Source organism: Daktulosphaira vitifoliae, unplaced genomic scaffold, assembly GCF_025091365.1.
Source record: "Daktulosphaira vitifoliae isolate Bord-2020 unplaced genomic scaffold, ASM2509136v1 Scaffold_1, whole genome shotgun sequence".
In the NCBI taxonomy this organism is placed as follows: Eukaryota; Metazoa; Arthropoda; class Insecta; order Hemiptera; family Phylloxeridae; genus Daktulosphaira; species Daktulosphaira vitifoliae.
This window is the reverse complement of record NW_026099572.1, coordinates 34288198-34314027: the sequence shown is the minus strand read 5'-3', so window position 1 is coordinate 34314027 and position 25830 is coordinate 34288198. Positions and strand designations below refer to the sequence as shown.

The 25830-nt window shown below is 27.0% G+C and overlaps 1 protein-coding gene across 2 annotated transcripts; it reads left to right on the top strand.

Moving 5' to 3' along the window:
• The first annotated feature begins 3113 nt into the window (after window positions 1–3113).
• On the top strand, window positions 3114–24607 carry LOC126897337 (uncharacterized). Of its 2 annotated transcripts, XM_050670873.1 has the most exons (9): window positions 3114–3581; window positions 15568–15854; window positions 16463–16623; window positions 16847–18635; window positions 19663–19847; window positions 19935–20275; window positions 21035–21199; window positions 23059–23247; window positions 24011–24607. In XM_050670873.1, the coding sequence occupies exons 2-9, from the start codon at window positions 15590–15592 to the stop codon at window positions 24348–24350; spliced, it is 3435 nt and encodes a 1144-aa protein (XP_050526830.1). In that variant the 5' UTR covers window positions 3114–3581; window positions 15568–15589; the 3' UTR covers window positions 24351–24607. The 2 variants fall into 2 exon arrangements, with proteins under 2 accessions (XP_050526830.1, XP_050526838.1); XM_050670881.1 differs by lacking the exon at window positions 15568–15854 and having other exon boundaries at window positions 3116–3581.
• Window positions 24608–25830: the final 1223 nt, after the last annotated feature.

The following is a 25830-nucleotide window of genomic DNA, read 5'->3' as shown; positions in this document are numbered from 1 at the left end:
GGCTTGTGCTGATCATATTATCTAAAATTAAACCCTGTAATAAAAAATAACCAATCGATAATAGTTGTATGTAAAATAGTTTTTTAGAGCAAGGGTCGTCAATTAATATTTTTGAAATGCAATATTGGGATTCTGTAAAATTTTCGCAGGATATCAAAGTTCAAGTTACACGTACTTAACATATAATAGGACACAATAGGTATTATTTTAAAATGTCTACGGGACACATTTGGAAACCCCTATTCGAGGTATTTAAAAGTTACTAATGTAAATTCGGTAAAGCAGCTACGTTCTTTAAACTTAAAATATTTAATAAATGACTCTAGACTTCCTATACCTTCACATTTTGGATCCTAGTAGCATATAACTTTATAATGAATTTCAGGTACCTACCAAAATTTATAAAAAAATTAACAAAAGAATAAGTTAAAATAAAATTAGTTTATACAAAATGATACTTCACTATACCTATAACATATTATGAAATTTTATTTTATACAAGTATATTTAAATTAAAACCACACTTTAGGCTACCATTTGATCGACTCTTCAACCTAATAGTGCGACACAAAGAGCCGTAAAGAGCACTAGATAGTTTGAAATGCTTCTTTAGTATTCTTACTTTATGAATAAATAACTTAAGAATAGTAGTAGCATCGACACTGTTTAAAATGTGTTAAATACGATCAATTATTTCCAATAGTTGAAATCGACAAAGTACTTGGATTTTGATTTTATACATCAGTCTTACGTTACTGTCTAAAGGGGCGTAATTATAGGTCGAAAAAATATCATTTATCAACCACTTAAATCTTTCGCTGTCCTTCAAATTAAAAGGTGGTCAATAATAAATTTTTATTCAATTATATAAGCAAAATATTGTATAATTTAATTTATTAATTCGTTATGTTTATCGATTTAACAATTAACTAAAAAAAAAATTTTTATTGACTGAGAACCACTCAATGCAGATAAGTATATTGTGATTTTCTAATTAAATTTACGTTTGCTTATCGACTGCGATATCTATAGACTACCTTATCTTTCATAAAGAACTATTTATAATCATGTCTTTCCTATTATTACTATACTTATATTGACTACGATTGGTGTGTGTGTCCGCCTCAAGTTGACAACAAATATCACATTTTTATTTTTGTCGTGTTTTTTAATGTTACACTAAGCACTTTAGTAATAATTTTATTTTACGATTTATATTATTCATCGTGGATAAATTTTTAATGAAAGTCCTTATTACTGAAGTAGATACTTTAAATTTAATGATTTTCCATTAATTTTTTAATTCTATTTGTTTATTTTTAATACTTGTAATAATTATTTATTATTTTTATGAAGCCAAATACTGTATTTAATAATGATTTAACATTATGAAAGAGCAATTATAAGTTGTTTGGATGTAATTATCGTTTTTAATTTATTTTTGCTCTACTAGTATAAATGAAAATTTTAAATAGAAGATCAAAAATATAAATATTATTTTTTAATTATTGAAAAATTTGAAATAGTCATTTTTAACACTTTTCTTGTGGAAATATTTTATGATCGATTACAACTTTAGGATTAGTATTTATTGAGTCACATTCATTTTAATACTCTGAGTGGATTTGTAACGCAGGTAAGTACAGCTAGTAATTGTGTTTTTGCACTCTGAACCTCACTGAAATGGGACAAGTATGTAGTAAATAGTCGTCTAGATCGCGAGCGAATTTTTTTGGACTTATTTATATTAGTATAAAACTCAAAACCGATGAAAGGAATTGAGAAACGCTAATAGCCTTCTACAAAAATGTATTAAGTTTTACGACCCCTAAATTTTGGCTTAAATTACGTCCAATTAAGTTTTAATTCTAAACATTTTTATTTTATTTTTATAACTAAATGCTTAACCTTTTTGTTTATTTGAACTTAATAAATAAAATTCATTCGATTTACATGTAATTTAAAAATATTTTTTAATTTTAATATAAATATTATATTTTAATTATTCTTATTTCATAGATTTTCTGTTTGTTCAATATAAAGATCTAGATAATTTACAAAAATAATAATTTTTATTTTATTTTTTTAAGATGAGTAGTATTGCAGTCATGACACTCACAGCTAAAATGAGCTCACTTATTATTCATAGTATATACTTAAAGTTGGATTGGACTTTTTAGTAATGTATAGTAACCTCTCAATTTTTATTTTTGACCTGTAAACGGATCCGCCCTAGACTGTGATTTAAACAAAGATAATGCACGCTAAGCTTTTAACATTTAAACAGATATTCATAATTTCACGAATTCATAGTAAGTATATTTTACACAACATAACATTATGAATATGTGTGCTATTTGAGTACCCTACACACTTATTAAAAATTTGTAAATTAATAATCTTATACGGTTTCTCAGATGAAAAACTGAAAAGGTTTTTATATTTTGAAGTTAAAACTATTCGTTCACTTTGAAAATTGATCAAACTTTTTCGTTTAACGACCTTTCCCCTTATACGTAGCCACCTTACAAATAAAATAGTATACATACACAGCGTTGGTATAGTGCTCATCGACCAAAGTTCAATGCACAAAATTTACAACAATATAATAAATTATCACACGAATGCATGTGTGTGACAGTACAATAACTGGAGAATCAACAATAATCACGTTTTATTTTTACAAAACTGTTGGTTTTACATTAGTTCCTTTATGTTTTATCATTTGACTATATCATATTATTTTAACATACACAATGAAATATTTTATTCATGAATGTTTATTTAGTTTTCACTACGGTTATTCTTTTTGTTATTTATAATTTTGTCTTAAAATCATAATTTTTAAAGTATTTACTGAGAAACAGTTTTTATTAAAGCTGTTAACTAAATGCAGAGCTTTTCACGTGTATTTTTTACCATCGAGGTAAAAATACTATTACCTTGACTGTCTATACGTGCACGTAAAAGGTCGACGATAGTTAATGTGTGTGTATGTGTACAGTCGTGACCGTATGGCTATTTGCCGTATGTCCATTTATTGCCAGCACATCGACGTGATGTAAAGAGAAGAGTGTGAAGGGCTCTACGAGCAGACTAGAACGGTAGCGGTGGTGCGTGCGCAAATCGATCGTTATAGCGGCTTGTTTCACGTGACGGGACGGGACGGCGTCGTCAGCGGGGCCAAAAGTTCGGGTATGCGTATTAATCGGGGCGGCAAGTGGACTGAAAGCGCGCAAACGCCGCCGTTAGCCGCCCGTCAGCAACGGAGACAGCAGCAGCACTAGCAGCAGTAGCATAACGCCGGAACGTCCAGTAGTCGGCCCGTCCACGCGTCCGGTACACACGTCATAGCCGTTGAGTGAAGTCACTCATCGTCGCGGTCGCCGTCTCCCGCACTTCTCTTCGTCCGTACAACGTGACGCTTCAACTGGCTTTGTCGCTTTCTCCTATCTAGGGCCTTCCCCACAAATACAGTTACGAGACCCAGTTGCGCGTCTAAGGGCACGGTGATTGCTGCAAAAACGGCGTGTGGGGCGTCGCCGATCGACATGGAACCCGTCATCACTTCGACGACGTGGGTACGTATATCTTAGACTACAAATGCATCTCAGACCGTATATGTCCAAAACATGGTTTTAAAACTCTTCAGCTCATCAATCCATAAATCTGTAGCTTTTTTCACATACGTGCAACTAAAAAAAAATCGCCATAAAATGTTTGTTGCCAGATAGATGTTCTAAACCCGTGCAAGCCATTTGTTCATTGAAGTTTTGTATACGGCCACGGTTGATTTAAGTGGCTAAGAAAAAATTGTAAATTATTTTTGAAATAAGAAATGTAATTTAACATTGCTGTACTCAAGCATAAAGTTCATTATAATACATGTCGAATATAAGAAAATTTATTGAAAAAAATTAGTATTACTTACATATCAACTAATTACGTAGACTCCAATGGGTACTCAATGAATTACTCATGAGTTAAAATAAGTTTGAATAAACGTCTTCAAATTCTATATTAGTACCTAAGACCTACGCCTTTTCATCATCAATAAAAAACGTAATCAGATTGACCTAGTTAAGTAAATCTAATTGAACATTAATTAATGATTATTATTAAATTATATACCGATCAATTTTTAAATATCATCAAACTCTTTGCGTTTGGAGATTTAAATTTAGACTCTAACTAAAACACACCACAAAATCAATTCATTAATCATCCAATTGAGTAATTACGTATAATAACAATTTTTGCTAAATTTAAGATTTAAGAAAAAATTACATGGTGATTAAATGTATGACTGATCTATTGTTAACCATCATCAGATTTCTTCTAAAATAATGATAATTTTCAGGATTTTATTTTTTAGCTTTATTTTGTATTATTTATTTATAAGTATGTGAATGTGTTAAATATTTTTTAGATCACTTATAAATCAAAAAAAAAAAAAAAATACTGCTAATGAGAGAAAAAAAAATTTCAAAATTATTTCTATTTCAGGAGAAATTAAGTGATCAGCAATAAATAAATCGTTCTATATAAACCCTAAACTCGTTTAAAATTCATTATTGTATAAATAATAACGAGTTTTTCGAATAATTGTAATTTGTAAATATTATTATAAACACAATTAAGTCGTTTATAAAAATGAATGTTTCGAAGTGTTAATAGCGAATTATAATAGTCAAAAATTTGAATCTGGGCCAAAATTTTCTAAACATTCGTCATTTAGGGATCACTTGAATATCTAACAAATTTAATATTGGCATATCATATAAAAAAAACTTAAGTCTTTCTACTCCTTGTTTTTGAAATTCATTTTAATGATTATGATTAGATTGTATTAAAATTTAATGGGGACAAAAATAATAAAAATCCAATTTTAAATAAAATGATTTTTCATTTATTTATTAATACTATTTTTGAATAGCAGAATAAAACGATTAAGTTAAATGACTATAAACCCAATCGTATATTTGTAAATTTACCATATGAATTTTGTTTTGTTTCATCTAAATTGTTTTTCCGAGCTATTTACAATATAAACACATTATCTTTCAATGCATATATTAAATCGTGTAAGTGTTCAACACGCCTAATAATTAAATAACAACGAACGTGTTTTAATATTTAATAATATACAACAAATTGAACTACAATTATAACAGAGTAATTAAAAACTTTCATGATTCACATATTCACACATAAACATTAAAAATATATGCCTTTATTTTATCTGTGTTCTACGGAGTATGTAACGAACAAAGATATTAAACATAATATTGACTTAACAAATATATAAACGTTTTATAAATATTAGTTGGTAATATTTCACCAAAAGAAACATTTTATAATATTTCGTATAATTGATATAATGACAAAATATTTGACTCGAGTACAAAAAGTTTAAGAAAAAATAAGTAAAAGAGAAACAAGAAAATTTAAATATCTTGATATACTGCTTATCAGAATACATTGAAACAATAAAAGTTATTATTTGTAATTAATTTATAATTATTTTTGAGACAATATCTAGTATGGGTTTCAATTTATATTTTACCAATTCGTTTCATAATTAACTTAGCAATGATGAAAGTCATTTGTACACTCACTCAATTTTTTTCACATTTTTTATAGTTTGTAAAATTTCGAATTCTGCATCATTTGAACTTCTTTTTAGCTTATAAACACCATTTGAAATCAATTTTTTATTTAATTTTACCATTCTGTCAAATGCAGATAAGATTTTTTTTGATATATTATTTATATTTTATTTCTTGTTAGTTCGTTAATGTTATGTAACTTTTTCGCATTCATTCCTTTATGAAAATATCTTTGGAGTTAGGATTCCTTTGAAACATTCAATCGTAACATCTTCAATGTAATCATGTTATTAAAATCAACACAATCGAATTAAATTTGTAAGGAAACATCAATTAAATAGATATATAGTATCTAGGTGATTCAATATAATTATGTTTCTCATCAGCAAATAGATCTACGTAATAATTATTATTAAGTTCAGATGAAATATATAGATAATGGAAATTAACTTTCAAATTATTTGTATAAATACTTTTAATTTGTCTATATTTTGTATTATGTCAACAATTTCAAAATTTTTTCAATATTTAGGAGTGATCAGTTAATGTTAAAACTTTCAATGTGTTCAAGGGAATCAATGAATGTCCTTAATAGGTAGAATTAGGTTTTGAATGTCATCCCCATTAACGTGGTACAGCGAAAGATCAAAATATAAAGTACCCATTTACTGGCATATATAAGTACTGACAATACGACAACGCGGAATTGAAGAATAATTGTTTTTATTACATCCCATTAATTTACCACATTCATGATTATACATGAAAGGCAAAATTATTTGATGTTATATGAGGTCGTGATTTCGAAAGTATGAGCTTATTTCACAAGTTCATTTTACGGAAACAAACTCAGCATTTAGTACTATTAAGTTTGAACTAAGACGAAATACATATATTCATTTGAGANGTGAGGTCGTGATTTCGAAAGTATGAGCTTATTTCGACCAACACAAGTTCATTTTACGGAAACAAACTCAGCATTTAGTACTATTAAGTTTGAACTAAGACGAAATACATATATTCATTTGAGAAATACTTTATTTGCACAGTCAATTATTTTTGACGTTCGAGCCTTGTAATCTAAATTTAATTTATTAGCCCAGACACAATATGCAATTTAATTACTTTACATCAGTTCACTGTTAGAGTCGTGTACAGTGGCTTAAAGCCAAAGAAGCATTAAAAAATAAACAAATCCTAATTTATCTTCAACTATATACCCACTCGCGTTAGCTACAACGATGCCAATGCGGTTGAATTCTCATTTTCTATACTATAAAACAAAAACAAACTAGTACACGCACAACTATTAGTAATTCCTCGTTTGCATGTGTTTCTCCACTATTATTCTGTGTAAAAACTATAAAAAGCGTACAACATGCTACTTAGTTTCAACATAATTGATTTTAACAGTGGAAACAACATACTCACAATATGTGTACTTGTATGACACGTGTTCTTTCAAATTTAGTATCACCACTTCAATAAGAGCAAGTCATAATACTCGTATCGAAACACAAAATTGTTCGTTTCAATTCAAGTTATTACTAGTTTTCTTGGCAGAAGAAATACAACATCAGAACTTCCCCATTTAACCATAAATACTTCTAAATGTTAATAAATTTAATAAGGTTCATGAAGAATGTTGTGAAATATAAAACCATGTTAAACTGTATTTTTTAAATTATATTCTTGAAAACTCATTTTGTCGAGCGTTATTAATCGTTTAAAAACCATTACTTATGATCATTAATCTGAACCGCACAGTATGGAACCCCTCCGTGATTTTACTCGGTCAGTGTTTCAATATTTATAAACACATTTCATTAATAAACTCTATAGAAATCGTTTGCCAATACATTCGATCGTTTATCCGCATATATTTAAGGAATTGTAAAAATAATACCTATAAATAAATGACAGTCATCAAATTTCGCATGAATGCCAACATGCCCATTTTTCCATTTAACATTTCGTACTTTTTATTTATAAATCAATTGCCCCTCAGATTGTGTTTTGCAGACGACAAATTATTTAAAATAATTTTCCACGTGGTGACTTCATTGAAGTATATTTGTAATTAATAATTAAATTATCACTAAAATTTTACTCAACCAAAGTTCAGAATAAATTTACGTCAAAAGAAAATTGTAGATACTTCAAATCCAAAGTTAACTAACAACTTATTAAGTTAGTCTTTTATTGAAAATTCTGTAAAATACACAAATAAATTTGATTCAATTTAAGATCAAACTTAAAAAATAATTGTCTTGATAACTAAAATATTATATTTTTATATTATCAATTAAGAAAATTGTATCTGTGAAAATTAATTATTGCTAATCTGTTTAATTAAAATCTTCCAGGTCTTGATTATACCTATTTAGAGTCTCATAACGAAATATCAGAAAATACTGTAATTAATGTTTTAAATACAACACAGATAAAAACTACACGTGATAATAAAATTAATAATAATAATAATATAACTTTGAATTTTTTTAAGTTTTTTTATCAATTGGGCGAAATACAAAGATTTTTTTCTTTGTATTCCTATTACTCGTAGACCTGGTAACCATGTCCCTTTTTTCCCCTATACTTTATCCTTACCTGAAAACTAAATTTATTGAAGAATTAAAAGTTTAAAAGATTGAAAAACAATGTACTCGAACAAATAAATTATTGGAAATATTACTTATTTAATATTTTGTACAATTTAAAAATACATAATTTACGATTAATGTTCAAAAATATAATAGCTATGGCTTTTTGTAAAGCTGTGTTTTTGTAGCAGTATTAGTGTTTCTAGGTATTATTGAACATTTTTGTTTTATTAATATATATTCCTTAAGTACAAAATAATTGTAACTCATCATAATTAAATAAATTTATAAAATTATACTTATATTGAATGATTCACTTTCTTTTTTAATCAATAAATTCAACACAAATTGGCAAGAATTCTTTTCAGAGTTTTTTATATATGCTATTACATAAAAAATAAGAACCAATAACGAACATTTTTTTGAACTTTATATACAATTTAAATAAAGAAAATAATTAAACCTTAATATAATAATAAAATATTATTTATTAAAAAAATACAAGATTGCAGTACTTTCAAAATTTAAAAAAATTATATAATGGTTATTTTAAGAAAAAAATATTGACAATTTTTATTACAAATAAAAATTTAAAAAATAGTATAAAAATATTTAGTTATAGTTAGCAATAACATAATTTTTTAAAGGACAAATAAACACGTATAATATTATGACCCGAATGATGATTGATGGTGTTAATCAAAAATTCTTTTCCATAAAGTCGTGCCAGCAAATATTATGATCAATTCTGTCTAATACATTAAGCATACCGATGCTTTATAATTTAATATTTGCTTTAATATTTATAATATTGAATTATATTTGAGTGAAAACTTCTCTTGGGAGGTTCTGGATTTCATGGGGTAAACAAGTGAAACAAATTGGCGACACTGACAATTATTATCTAGTATATCTTTATACATTCTATATGCATAAATCTATATACGTGAGGAAGTGTAACGTGTAAAAATGAAAACATAATAAAGAACCGATTTTGTAAAAAATTAATTATACTTATTTATCATACATCGTTTGAATTAATTTTGCCATTTTTAAGTTTGATTTCAATAAATAATTAATATTTATTAGTAAAAGTTTTCACTCGTGTCTACCGTCCCTAGGTAGTAAGTTAGGTTTTTTGATAATAGAGCGAACAGTGTTTAATTAAGAACAGACTTTATTACAAAATTTATCCTTGTTTTTATGTTTTATAATATTATTTAAATAATTATTATATTATTATTAATGGACGTGAACAGAAGTTAAATTAGTATATAAGAATAATAGGAATTTTCAAAGAATAAAAGTGCGTGTGTCAATAAAACCAATGCATTTCATCTTAATAACAGCAACGAAGTTTGAATACTAAACATGATAATATCAATTGTCAAGCAAAATAATTTTTCTTTGACATTACTACGTTCAAACTCTATTTTATAATATAAAATATGTTTTACAAGAATGTAAAATAAAAAGAATAAAAATGTAATTTATTATGTATGGGTTATAAGTATAACAATATTATTAAGCATGTTGTATCAAGAAATTATTGTGCCTACGTATAAATAATAATAATCCAATTTACAGAAACGTCTTTATCTGCTGGTCAACTGCCTGCTGCGTTAAAAACGTATCCTGTAGCAAAAACTTTACGCGCAGTAGGCATTTAGTATCAAAACTACTGCTTTTAACACAACTAAAAACAATGATAATAATATAAGACCTCCAGCACTTTATGAATTCATACATGTAATATTACAGTTACGTAATACAATATACAAAATTAAGCATGCATTTTTAAATCAAATTTTAGTTAATTTTACTTCTCAAAATAATCATATTATTATTTTTTATACTTATCGTACGTATCATTGTATAGATTGTGTAATTCTAAAAACAAAAAGTATATACGAGTATATGCAGTTTTGCTTACTTAACTTGATAAATTTTAACTAGGCTTCAGTGTGCAAATACAAATAACCTTAACTCAATTGATTAGTAACTAATTTTATCTTCAAGACTTTTGAGACAAATTTGCAATCTGAGGTACAAATCCTTTTGCCTATTCACTGAATACTATTCATTTTTAGGTAGATAATAATAGTGTTGAGTAGTTAGTATTTAGAAAAAAAAACTAATGATTTTTTTTATTGAGAGACACAGTTTTAAGAGTCTTTTACCACAGAATCTAATCAAAAACCATATTTCTAAATTAAATATACATGTAAGCTATACAAACTGAAAAACCTTATAAATTAAAAATTTATATGGTTTCCTTGAACCCAGTTTAGCTAGAGCCGATGGGTTTAACAATAACAATACAGGTCAATTCAAAAATATGCAAATGCAACCAATTTGACAGAGACATCCTAAATGTCAGATATCTAAGTTGTTTTACTAAATTAAACTTTCTATCATGAATTTGCATCATGACTCGACTACAACTTGGTGTAATAATGAAAAAGCTTTCTTTAAAAACTTTATAATATTGATTTTTTATTAGAAACAGATTCACAACATTACTACTTCGTAAAAATGTCAATTGTATCAATCATAAGTTTAAGTTATTGTTATTATTTGTTGTAAAACTTTAAAGCTATAAAAATAAAATGTTATATATTTACAAGATAAAAAGATTTTTATATTTTATTATTTAATTATATAGGGTGTTTAGTAAGTAAAGAAACGAGTTTCTATTATTTTCATTGTTTATAACAATTGACATTTTTCCTTACTTACTGAACACCTTGTATAACTCAAATATATTCTCAGATAAGTTAATTATTCTAAAAAGTAATCGTATGGTATTACTGGTATTATATTTAAAGAAAATAATTAGAGAAACGTTTTGATTTCTGTAATCAAAAGATGTGATTCGAAAGCCAATTTGAGCTAAAGGCTCAGGACATATTGTAATATTATTAAATAAATAATACATAAACATAATGTCATATAATTACTGTTCTAACAAAAGAGAATCTAAATGTTCAACAATTCAAATTGGAATATAAGAGTTAAATTATCAAAATAATTATAAAAAATTTTATTTCTTCTAAAATCTTACGTCATCCACAGAAAATAGATATTTAAAATTTTCTTTTAAAACTAGAGTCAAATAACTTATGAATATTAAAAATAATAATGGTCCTATAGGATCACTTGAAGTTAACCTGTTAAAACGCTTAATTCGTCTGATGTATGAAAAGATAAATTTACAATTTGTGTTCGATTAGTAAGTAAGAAGCAATCCAATTTCAAACCATTCTACTAATTTAAAAGGATTTACATTTATGTAAATCACAATTAATATTGTTGAGCGCTCTTTGAAAACATCTATAATAAACTAAATTAAACTGACAAATTATGAGGTTAGATGTAATAGAATGCAAGGGTAAAAATTCATGTTGTGATTCACTAATAAAATTTGTTAATAAATTAGTTAACTTTTTAGTGGTGATTGCATCAAATATTTTTGGTACAATAGACAATTTGGATATTGATTTATAGTTCCAAAAATTATTTTTCAAGCCCGTTTTGAAAATAGGAGTGACAAATGTTTTTTTGTCATTTTGTTATTTTTTCCAACTGAGATTTGGGAAACATAAAATCAGAAAGAAAGCGATTATATAAATAATGCAATGGTCTAATAAAAGTCGATTTACAAGATTCTATAAATATTGATGTTATATACTGTAGTCATAGTTGTTGGTGAGTCAAAACAAAATTTAGAGCCCTTTAATGGGAGTGATAATTGAAAAATCTTTAAAAAATGATTATCTTTTGTCCTGTGACATAATATAATTTTTAAGCTAGTCTCAATAAATCTACACTAAAAGCACTCAACTATAAGAACAGAGGCTATTTTTAATCTTACGGTGGCCGTACGCAGGGAATCCGTTTACTATAATATTATTATGTCAAAAGCAGCCAGCAGCAGGTACTCGTTCCCCGAGCGTGTAGCCGAGTGGCCGAGTTGTAGGTCGTTGTCGGGTCTTACTGACGTCGAGACCCGTCGAATCGATAATTCAATGCCATCGCCGCAGCAGCACCGTCACACATCTATTATCGTATAAAACACATAGTATTTGTAGTACTCGTGTATATATCTATTATAATCCTTTTTTTTTGCCATTTCTACAGTAGCCAGGTGATTCAATCGACTTTGAGAATTTCATATAATATAATAATTATTTAACAAAATATTAAATCAATTTAAAATATATTTCAATGTAAAAACCATTATTTTTCCAAGTTTTCATTCATATTAACAACTTTAATTTATAATCGCTTTAGCATGTCATAAAAATCGATTTGACTATTATTAATAATACAAGGAACTTGTATATTTATACAACAGCACAAAATATTCTGTTTCACAGAAGCCTCTAATTTAAAAATTCCAATCCTCTATTATAATTTTAATAACATCATTGTGACAAGCTTATTGTATAAAGACTTATAAAAGTCAATTAACATTTGTAATTAAATTTGTTTACGAATATATATATATATATTGCTTAGTGTGAAAATCCTATTGTTTATGACTGATAACGTTAAAAGACTGTTTAATTAATCTTAATCATAAACGTTTCAAGTAAATATTCAGCTGGCTCGTGGGTGCTGGTGGTGAGGGTACGACTTTAAATATAATACCGCTAGTTATAGATATAAAAAATTGTCAAATTAAATATAATAAAATAAAACACAATACACATATTATTTTAAAGGTCGCAGTAGAAAATAGAAATGAAAATAATAATAATAGCGGTTACACTATTATAGCAAACGAATAACGACGAGCGTACAAGTAGTTAATTCTAAAAATAAATTGCCCAATATAGCAATATACTAATATTTTACTGTATGGACGACGCTGCCGGTCGTCCAAAACCCGCACATAAGATCGCAGCTTAACTGTACCCGCACGCACACAATAGGCGCCTCGCTTATATTATACGTTTCTGCATGTTGTTCGGACGACGCTGTTGGTTGGGTTATTCTCGTGTGTTCATGCGTACCTGAATATACTGAGGGAAAGAACTTAAATGTTCGCACACCACAAATGTATTACAACTATTTTACTATTTAAAAATTTGCATTTTTAATTAAAATGTAGAATTAAGAATACAATTAATTTTAGGGTGCGATCGTCCCATCGTCCAAGCCCCACTGGTTGCAATATAATTAGAATTTTACAATTATTCTATCAAAAAACTTTTTTCTTTATAAATGTAACTTTTATTTAATTTTTAGGTTAAACTAAATAAACACATTAATTTTATTACATAGCTAGTTTAATAGCGTAACTTGTACACCATATTTTTTTAATAAAATCTAATCATTTAAACTATAAAATATATTCTAACAGTCATGAATTCCTTAATCTTTGTATTTCCTTCATTATTTAAATGTTAATATTTAATAACAAAGTATATTTGTTCATTATGTATTTATAAAATTAACGTTATATACAGCATTATAGAATACTTATATAACAATTAACTGCTGAAACAGTGAATATAATTTGTAATTCTCACCGAGTTATCACCTAGTACAGTTAAAAAAATATGTATTCAACATAACTAACTAAACTAAAATCGGTAGCACAGTGGGGTCGCTGCTCAGTGTGGACGTCGCATAGTTGGGACAAGTATAGATGATATCAGACAGTGATTAAAATTACTATCTTAAGAAACGCTTCGATGCAAATCTGTAGATAGTGTTTAATTTTAAAAAATTGATGGATTATCTAAAAAGCAACATCAAATCTTATCTCCTTAATTATATCCTTACTAGTAGTTCTTAGATTTAAAAATATAATTTATGAATAAATATTTATTATAGAAATTAAATATAGTATTAAATTAATATTGTAATTTTTATGGAGAAATAATAATAATAAATGATATAGTAGTTTATTTCGTCACTTCTATAACAAACATGTATAAAAATTAAAGAGCTTGTTCCAATACTCTATATTCATGATAATCATTGAAGTTATTGAATAGAAATGAGAAAAATCAAATGAGTTGACATTTTATTTCTAACTCAAAAGAATTTAGAAAAAAATCAAAACCCATTTGTGGGTCAAACTTTGTACCTTGAGCGTAAAAAACCCAAGTGTTACCGACTCAACCGTACATCACATTTCTTCAGAGGATAAAAATAGCAATTTAAGTTAATTCAAACTTCAAATTTATTTTTCTCAACTTAAAAGAAGCAAAAAAATTCTAAGAAGTTTAACTTTTGATGCTATGTAAATTAGATTTGTATAATATTTATGTAAATCAGTGTACTCCCCATGTCGGGTATTTTTAAATAAAATAAAACACAAACCGATAATTTAACACAAAAATAGCATGTTTTTCAATACTGTAACTATTTTCATCATGAAAACAACGTAAACTGTGAAATTTTTTTTCATATTAAAGTATATTACATTCACTTTAAGATATATGTAATAGTATCAGTATTTCCAAAACATTTTTAAAAATTAAGTTGAAAAAGTAAATTTTTTGTGAAAAAAGTTGTCATTTTGAATCCCCCTTGTGAGCAGGTTAAGGGTCAGATTTTCAAAAAATATATACCTAATGTATCTATAAAAAAATTAGCTTCTATTCATATATTTTTCAAAAAGTTATGGTAGTTTTAAGTAAAAAAAAATTGAAAATAAGTATCGATTTTTAAATTTGCTATTTTTTTTAAAATATACCCTATTTATGGAGAATTTTTTAATTTTGAGGGTAATAACTTCGATTAGATACGATTTGTAATCTTTTGACGTATCATTAAAAGAAATCGGTTGGAGAGAGCTGAGAAAAAGTGGGTAACAGACACAAATAAAAACAATATCATAGTAAAATTCTCAGCTTCGAATCGAAGCAAAAAAATAATAGATTATCAAAACTTTGCTCTTTAAAAAAAAGCATATAATATTAATTTTTAGCCAATCTACCCTTACACAAAAATTAGATTAATTTCTTTTTAATCCCTAAAACTTAAAAAAATTTCAAGCTTGACAATAGAACTGAAATATTAAATTTTTGGATTGGTTTTAAAAATTGTCAATTAAAACTCAACAACCAAATCGAACACAACAAATTTAGTTTGTCGAACAATTTAATTTTTTAATATTTTTTATGTACTGTATTTAGGTTTTATTTTATTTAATACTTGCAAATATTCATTTTAACTCAATAATTTTATTTTTTCATTTTATACATATCATGCACGTTTCAAAAAAAAAAAACTATTGTTACATTATTTTATTGTACAATATCTATCTTTCAATCATCCATCACTTTTTAATATTTTTAAGCACTATATTTTTAGAAAAACATGTATTTTATTTGTAGGCAACTGTGCCATTAGCGTGACATGGACAAACGTGATCTTGTGGGGAAATTGCCTCCTTTGGCCTCTTCAGAAGACCTCAGTGAGGATATATGCTTAGATAGTCCAGATGCAGATAACAAGATCACATGCTTAGAAGATATACAAGAATTACCCAATACTCCTACCAAATCACCGAGACAACAAACAATATGCTTGGCTATGCCCAATACCCCCAGGATAGATATTTCTAGAGCCAGCAGTTCTTCATACCACGACGACAGTAGCCCCGAAAGAGAATTATTTGTCGGTAAGTCATCATCATTGATAATAAAATATATTTTCCAAAAATATATTGTATTATCAATTATATCAAATTTACACAATAAAAACCAGACAAATAAATCTCCTAGTAAATTATATATACACTAAATAGGGTTCTGTAGTTGAATAAATGGTTTGGCTAGGGTATTTGATGAATAACCTTCTTTAAGTTAGTATTTGATTTAATGCCAAAAATAAAATCAAATTATCTCATCCAAATTTTAAAATAGTATTATTGGCTTGCTTATTTCTAAAATGATGTATAACATAAGATTTTGAAATAAGAATGCTCATGTAAACATTAAGACTATTTCCCATAAGTTTTAAAGAATCCTCTTTAAACTAAATATTTATGCTACTACTGTCTTGGTAAACTTATAGTAATCAATTTAAACGAATGTCTTGCACGGTATATAAGTTAAATATGTTAATTAATATGTTAAAATAAGATATATAACATAAAATTAAAATGTTAGAACATTTAAGATAACATTATTCCTGAGCTTAATATACTCCAAATGCAATAAATATTTTCAATTTTTATTAAATAATAAGGAAACATATTTTATTATTACTAATTTAATATGTTGATAGATGCTGACGGAAAATCAGTAGAATCTGTAAGATCTGGCCTTGGATATACAGAAGAAAATATTATACCTGATTTACATAGCAGCACTGAGGAATTGAATTTTCATGATTTAACTGAATCTGAAATAAGGAGACGTCGATCTAAGTTACAGCCTCAATATGCGGTATATTTTAATATAAATCAAATCTGGGGATTTTTTAGATTTTTAAACAAGAGTAAAACATGTAAATATAAAAAAAATTAATGTGTAACCATAAACCATAATAAATTATTTTTGGGGTTGATAAATTAATTAAACTAAAAAGTATTTTATATACCTGTAAAAATTAAAAATATCTTTTATTTATTTTTATAGTTTCTAATAAATATTTTCGATATTTTTATAGGTCTCTGATGCAACTATGGATACAGATTTCGCAGCCGATCGAAGGGATACTGCTAGCGAATCTGGTTTTCTTTGTATAAGTGGCCGAAGTAGTCGTGTATCTTCAATAGGTTCTGTTCATTCTACAGCATCTGTAGCATCAGCTGTCTCTCGACTATCTGCCGCTTCAAATTATTCCAGAGCTTCCCGGGGTTCCTCTCCACATAGAGTAATTTTAGAAACATCATTTTGTGGACCAAAATCACCCCATCATTTTGCCAATCGTCAACTACTCGTAAACGACGACGAAGAAGATCTTAGTGAACCTACAGTAAGGCCAAAATTGACTGATATTGAAACTCAAACAGAACCTAAACCAAAAAAAGTACACGTAGAATCTATTAAAAGAGAAATTAAGAGTGATCAAATTAAAGCTAAAGTAAAAAAGTCAACAAAAATAAAAGATACAAAAACAAGAGAAATAAAATCATCAACTATGGAGGAAACTCCAAAAGAAAAGAAAACAAAAACTAAGTCTTTAACTAAAGTTAAAATTGTATTGGACAATCCAAAAATGCAAAAATTTGTTCCTCTAGAAAGCCTTGACGATGATGATGTTGAAATCGTCCAAGGTAATGCACCTAAACATGTTCCAGTTGCTATTCCTTACGAACAATCATCACGACCAAAAAATATTATAAGTGGGGAAAATCAAATTTACATTCCATTGAAAGGAGATCCAAATGATTTAGGAGGAAATCCTTCAAGTCTTAAGCGTCTTAAACCGTTTACAAATCCAACTATATTGAACTTTATTAATAGAGATCCAGCTACCATAGAATCGTCTAGAAGAATAAAAAAACCGGTTCGGTCAGGATCTCCAGGTATTAGAGAAGAATTCCAAAAATTTATAGCAAGCGCAGATGATGAAGCAGATGGACTACCAATAAAACCTGTTAAATTACGAAAACAATTAAGTGTTGATACGACGAAGCGAAAATCAATAGATCAAGACTGTTCTTCTAGATCAATGTCACCATCGATTTTCGAAGAATTCCAAAAGTTCATAGCAGAGCCAGAAGACGGAGACGTCAACGTCGTAAAACTAGAGAGTAAAAATCGTTCTTCCGCTATTTCTATTACTAGCCGTGAAGTGCAATCAGTTGTCGGTTCTGGAATTACAGATAGTCCAAATCTTGAAAGATCATTATCTCCTTCTATTCATGAGGAATTTCAGAAGTTTATGGCACAGCCAGATGACGAAGAAAAAGGCCTTATACACAAATCTTTACCACCATCTGCTTATAAAAATGCGATTATTGGTAGTCCTTCATTATCAACTTCCAGTAACATTCGTTCAATCTCTCCTAGTATATATGAAGAATTCCAAAAATTCATTGTAGAACCAGAAGGGCAAGATGTATTATTGCCACCTCCACCGCCTAGAAAACACGATCTAGAATTGCATCCTGACGATACACCTCGAAGTAGATCGGTTAGTCCAGGCATACTTGAAGAGTTTCAGAAATTCATCAACGAACCAGATGACGATTTATCGGGAAGAAAATGTGATCCACCACCTCCTCCTAGAAGTCCACAGACAGTAAATCTACAAGCTCAATGTTCTCCTTCAATTCAGGGTCAAGCAATGAACAAAAATATTGGAAGATCAAAAACTGACGATCAGGTCAAAATTGTACCTTTAAAAAGCTTAGATGATGCAAGTCCAATAGAGACTGTTACTTCATCATCACAAGATCAGATCCTCAGGAGGCGTTCTGAGTCTTCCAATGAAGCCAGACCAAAAACCGGTAACCAATAAATACCTATCGGTTTTTGTTTGGCGTCTTTTACATGTTTTTAGTTGTATAATAACCATAATTTTTAATAACCCAGTGCTTTCTTAACCACAAAATTAGTGTGCATAATAATAAATTAATTTTTTTTTAAAGCTAATCGTGATATCTAAATTTAGAATAACACTTGTTACGAGAGTAACCGATTCGGATTCTCACACTCAAAAATAAAATTTGCATAATTCAGATGGAACAATAAAACAACAGTGTTTTATAATATTAATTGAAATTAATATATAATACTTTAATGTAAAAAATAAATTTTGAAAATATTTTAATTCAAATAAAAATTAACTTCAGTTATTTTTTAGTAGTCTAATTTTTTATGTGCTGTACTATATAAATACGATTATTTTTCCATTAAATACTTTTTACTTTCTAAAATGGAAAAAATAAAATTTTGTTCAGTCATTTAAATTGTTTTAACAATCAAATAATTTAATCTTTCATTCAAAAAAACATATGTAAAATTAATTATATCTAATTATAGGGATTAAAAATAACAATAATAAACTAATTTTATAGGGTAGATAATACATAGGAAGACTGAATGGCGCTGAATATTAAAATCATAATATAAAAACTTTACTAACCAACAAATATTTTAAATGAGTTAAGTTTATTATTTTGAGCAATATAAACAATAAATTTTATTGATATACTTACTTTAGATATAAGAGCTACTGTATATGCTTTAGGTGAGGTTTAAACTCAAGTAAAAATTATAAAATAAAAAACATGTGTAAATTATACATATTATATTTATTTAAATATATGTGTCGGATATAAGTCCTCCTGGGGTGTGAAAACTTGAAAGAAGTCAGCGTAGAAGGAAACTTTTTGTCAATCACGAACAGATGCCTACCCGTTCGCCATCTTAATCGGTTTTTCTGTGTGTTGTTTACTAATTTTTATAGTTAAAATTTTTATTAACTATTATACTCGAGAGAGTTGAACTAAATTATTTTTTTTTTAATTTTAGGTACTCTAGAAAAATCAAAAGATCGTAAAGGTTCGAGTCGTTCGTTGTTTGGATCGCTTTTACATAGAGCAAGCAGTTTTAGGGTACTTAATAAGAAGTCACCAAAACATAAAAGTACTTCAGATTTTAGAAACTATATTGATCCAAAAATTACAAACGTAGAGTTCAAATTTAAACAAGATTTTGTAAGTATATAAAAATATTCGTGCAATTTTTTTAAAAAAATATGCGTACACACATGTATATATATATACATATATATATATTATTAGGCCAAAAATGATTCGATTATTATTCCTTTACATTCACCCAATGAAAGTCCTGCAAAAATGTTCGTTAGTGATTCGGAGTTAAATAACACCAAAGAGGATGTTCGCAAGACATATGAAATTAAACCGACAAAACCAAAAAGTAATGAAAAACAGTCTTTGGTCAGAATAACTAATCCTCAAATGAAGCCGCCTAAGAAGTTTATTGACTTGTCTAGTTCTCAAAAGATTGAAATTGTTGAAACTCTTACGAATGAAACTGTTGAGAATTACAATTGTATTAAAAAAATTAACAAAGATCATTTTGATAAAAATCCAACATCACCGCAATATTCAAATAATAGGTACAATTAAACAAATTTTATTTAATAAAAATGTGGTTATTTTTATGGTTTTTTTTTACTGTAATACTGTGTACTCAATACATACAATTATATATAATTATATATACTCAATACAAAAATTCTTATTACTAATGTTTGTTTAAATAAATAAACTTAAAAGAAATAGATGTTCTTTACACACCTCCGGTATAGCGATATATGTAAATATTGAAAACTAATTTTATGCCATATTTATAAATATTGCGTATCTAATACTATATAAATGTTCGTAGTTATTATTGTATATAATATAATATAATACTGTGCATTTAAAGCATTCGTATTATATCAGAGGGTACGGAGAGAAGTAGTAGATTTAGGACTCAATAAATCACGAGTTATCAGTTAGTTTCAATAAACATGATCAACAAATTCAGCTATTAAACTTAAGATGATTTAATAATTTTACAAGTTCTATATTTGATTACGTTACAGAAAATTACCTAACCCAAATGAACAGGTCTAAAATTTACCTAGTTCTGTAACCTCGTATACAATTCAAAAAATTATTTGATTAAACAATTAAACTTAAAAATATTTGGATATTTGGTTCTAAAATTTATTTATTCAAATTAAAACATTAAGTTCGATTTAAATTTTAAGCAGTTTATCATATTATTCATTTATATTTAAGCTATGTCAATACAAAACTACAAGTTATTTACCTTTTGAAATTTAGATTTAACTGTTCAATACAGTAATTTTATCATTTTTACATAGGTCTCCGATTAAATCTGATGACACGTCCCCCGATTCAGAGTCCGCAATGTCTTCATTAATTATTACTGGAACTGAAGAAGAGAAAAAAAAATTGTTTAGCCATCCTAGCTCAGTTGAAGAAGAATCGAGTTGGCCAAGTATACCAACTACACTGCCACAAGAAAGGTAAACTGTGACAATAAATTCGAAAATTTACTGTAACACTCGTTCAACTTCACAAGGTGTCCAATAATAAATTGACAAATCATGTAACTTTTGATCTACAGAATATTTTTCATTGCTTTCTTTTAATACTTTCTTTATATTATAATATATATATATATTTCTTTTATTTAAAAAAATTTAATTATAAAAAAATTTAAAATAGCCATTTTACAGAATAGATTTTGAGAAATAATTTGGTAACAAAATATCTTCTTGATGTTTTGTAGTTCAATTTCTAGATAATTAAAAAAAATATTTATTTTCTTGTGTTAATTTTATGGTATTAAATGTTAATCTATGCTTATTAGATAAAGATAACACTAGATAATAACACTAAGTATTGACTATAGGTATGGAATTTTTTTCATGAAAAATATCCTCACTTAAATGGACACAGACAATTATATTGTATAAAATTAATAAATACTATTATATTAAAACTAGTTGTTGCTTATAAACTGGTAAAGTAATGTTATTTGCATAATAATTGATAAATATTTTCATATAATTGTTAAATTTAAACTTATATTCTAAAATATCAAGCGTAGAAAAGTATTATTTATCTCCAGTTAACAATGGAATTTCATTTTAACAGAAGAAAAAAGGAATCAAACTATTGAATGATTAGAAGTTTTAACTTCAAATTAGCTCAACCATCTTATAGGTAAAAATCAGGGTTTGAGGCCCATTATCTCATAAAATTATTAATTAGTAATAACCAACTACTTTTCCATAATGTACATACAATTTGAATTTGATTCTCATTTCTTTCGTGCTTTAATTTAATTCCAATATATATAAACAAATAATGAATAAAAAATTATTGATAATAATACAATATTACATTTCATTAATAAACATTTTACAATAGTAGTTAATAAATAATAATTATTTACAATGAGTAAAATATATTATTATTCACATTTGTGTAAAACAATATAATTCATTGATATTTCATATTTGATATTAATCTAGCTAAGATAACTATTAAGGCGCATTTAGAAGGCACTCTATGAGTATGCCTTGCGAGTTACGAGTTGTAATTCGCGTTCCACAAACTTCTTCTACAACTCACGAGTCAGAATCGCGCCTTTAAAGATTCGACGATTTGGGAGTTGGGATTTGGAGTTGACTCACTGAGTCAACTCATTTGAGTGAACTGATTCATATCAGTGAGTCAAAAATCCCATCTCTAGTAACAAATAACCTCACTCTCACCTATTTCCCAGTCAAAAATCGTTGTTAGATACTAGTATTTACAATAGACGTAGTATTGCATCAGTACTGGAAACTGACCATTGACTAACCCGTACTAGTGCAGTACTGGTTGGCGTCTCGTACTAATCCATTATTAACGATCAGTACTTAGCTGCCATTATTGGCAGAGTGTTGGCATTATACTGGTTGTACAAATCTCCAGTGCTCACCTGTCAGTACGGAAAAACGTTATCCCAGATATATGACAGTATTAGTCCAGTAATAGTAGTCGATATTGCGCCAAAACTACTAACGCCTGTTCAATTCTGGTTAGGGTTTTAATGGATATCCTTATTTTATAATAAAAACATAATTTATCGTTTCATAATTTTGATAAATATTAACAGCAATTATTATTTATTTTAAATGCATTTAAACATATATATATATATATATTATATTTAACGAAATATAGATTTACGCTGTAGTTATTATAATTAATAAAGAACATTAAATACGATTAAGTAAAATTCTTATATTTATAAATTAATTTAAAAGGATTGCACTTTAATTTAGTTTAAAACATTTTTTTTTCACTACATTAGCGTTAAATTTTATTATAGGTCTGTTGCTGTCCCAATCATACCTATCAAAAGTCGGACAGCAGACACAAGTACTTGTTCCCTAGAGAGACCGACCAAGTGTAACATCACAAATGTGGATTTATCATCTGGCTTAGAAACTTACGCTGTGTCAGCTGCGTTTGAGGAAGCCACAATTGTGTCGGGCAAACTTCAAATCAAACTACCAAAGTAAACACACATATTTATAAACAAAATAAACTTATTTTACACCAGAAATTTGTATGATTCTCTCCATAATAATAAATACAATTATTAATTACATACATTTATATTTATTTAGTACGATTTTTTCCATTGTTTAAATTAATAAAAGTTATTGTTCTTTTTAATATATGTGTAAAAACTAATACCTAGAAATGCCATAACGAATTTTACTCGTCAACATTTTGAAACTAAAATATAAAAATTCAGTAGTACACTATCGCAACTACTATCCAAAATTTCAAAATAATATATTAATTTTTATGTAAAAATTATTTAGGCTGAATGGAAAATAGTTATTTAGTCAACTCCTCAATAAAAAATTACCCCAATTGCAACCAAGAGTAGTATTAATGTTAATTTAATTATATTACCAAATAAAGGGTACCACAATAAGCAAAGGTAAAATAAGGAACTCAAATGGGCGTTCTTACAGGGGTGTTATGAGGGATATGGATTCTTACGATTCAAATAAATATATAGAAAAAATGTATTTTAGAAGGAGTTGTAAAAAAATTTGTTATTCTTATCTCCCTAAAGACAAAACCTTAAGAAAGCCATCATCGGTAACTATTATTCAAATTCTATTACTGACTATTTTAGACTCTTTGCTGTATGTATTTATAAGAAATTAACATAAAATATTTTTTTAATTTTATAAATAATAATTTTTTCATTGATAATTAACACAATAAATCTTTTATTAGCTATCATGATGTAAATGTTTCAGGTTAAAATCCTCAGTACAAATCGAATCGTTGACTTCTCCTACAGCTATGGAAAAGTGTACAAAAATTGGCCGTCGAAGAAGAACTCGTAGTTTAAATGCAACCATTTCATCACAGCAATATTGTAACCGTGAAAATTGGGTTGGTTTCGATGAAAACGATAGTGGTAGTTATATCAAACAAAAACCACCAAAAAAAATAACTGCATTTCCAGTATCATTGAGACCACGACGCAAGTCTCCAAATACGAGCGAAGAATTCGTCAGTTGCGGGTGTAATTGTCATCATGAAAATTGGCCCACTGTCTCTTCCAGAAATCGAACTCTCAGTGATACTACATAAAACATGATGACTAAATCCAAAAAACATGTCTGTCGGAATTGATTTTTACAATTAATGAGTTTCTCTTTGAATGCGTTACAAATTTTGCCACTTAATTTGTTTCGTACAAGTCTGCCGAAGATTTGCCATCAAAGCTTAGAGACTTCGTTGTTTTAATAAAAAAAAAATAAGAATATTTGTATCAAAACACCATTATTCTTAATCAAACGCAAAATGAAATACGTAACTTGTATCGTTAAAATGGCAAAAAAAAATAATAACAATTTTATTATTTATATTTTAGTGTTATTAGTATATAACACTGATCTGGTAAAAAAAAATGTCAACTAATCAACGATTGCGATTAAAAAATGTAGTTTCATAATCAAGTCAAGATTGTATTTTAAACTTGACTGTTAATAATAGTCGAGTTTTAAATTCATACTTAACTTTTAATAATTTTACAATTTTGTATTGTATGTGCTTAAGAAATACCCTTTACATCTAGTAATTGTCAAAATCTATTAAATTATATGAGTTTGTTAAATAACTATTTTCCTTAGTGTTTATTTATAAAATAAAATGTAAATCTCGCAATCCATCAAAAATGATTTTATAAATAATATACCAGATTAATTTACAAAAGCACCAACATATTTGTATCAAAAGCACCAAATGATATTTAAATGATAAGTATTCAAATTCAAATACCGCGTGTAATCATGTTATTGTCATAAAAATTCGTTAATATAGAGTGTAATTACATAATTTCATGCGATACAAAACATAATTGAAAATATAAAACACGAGACTAATTGATGTTTTAACACGCTTTTTTTACCAAAAGACTAATTCGAAGTAGTCAATAAAGCGGTTGAAAATTCACAAATGCCGTGTCTTATAATCCATTAATGTGTTAATTATTATGTTTTTTATCACTTTACGTTAAATAGTGTCAAACGTTGTTTATTGTTGTTATTGTTATTATCATTGTTTTATTTCAGTAATTGCATCAATTCGCTTTTATGAATTAGGTACCATTCCACCAATAATGATTTACAGGCGTTCGAAAAATATTTTTAATCGCGGTTATGGATGGTTAGATGATCTTTGTTCTGGTGGATTTTTCTCCATCATTTAAATTATTTTATATGTTTACATATTTATCATTATTATTATTAATACGATTTAGAAGTACTCTATGAAAAACCTAACAAAGGTTTATATATGATATATGTGTAATTTTATTATTGTTAATTATAGTATATATATTAAAATAGTATTTATTATTTTATTGTTAAATTCTAAATTTTAGACATTCTCAACAAAATTTAATATTGAATAAAAAACTTACATTGGTAAAAAAAAAGTGATATTTTATTAATTTTGTAATACCTTTGCTTAAAAAAATATTTACTAAGATTTTTTTATTAATTACCATTTTTTGGTAATTATATTGAATACTAATTATAATCGATTAATGTTGTATTAAAATAATTAT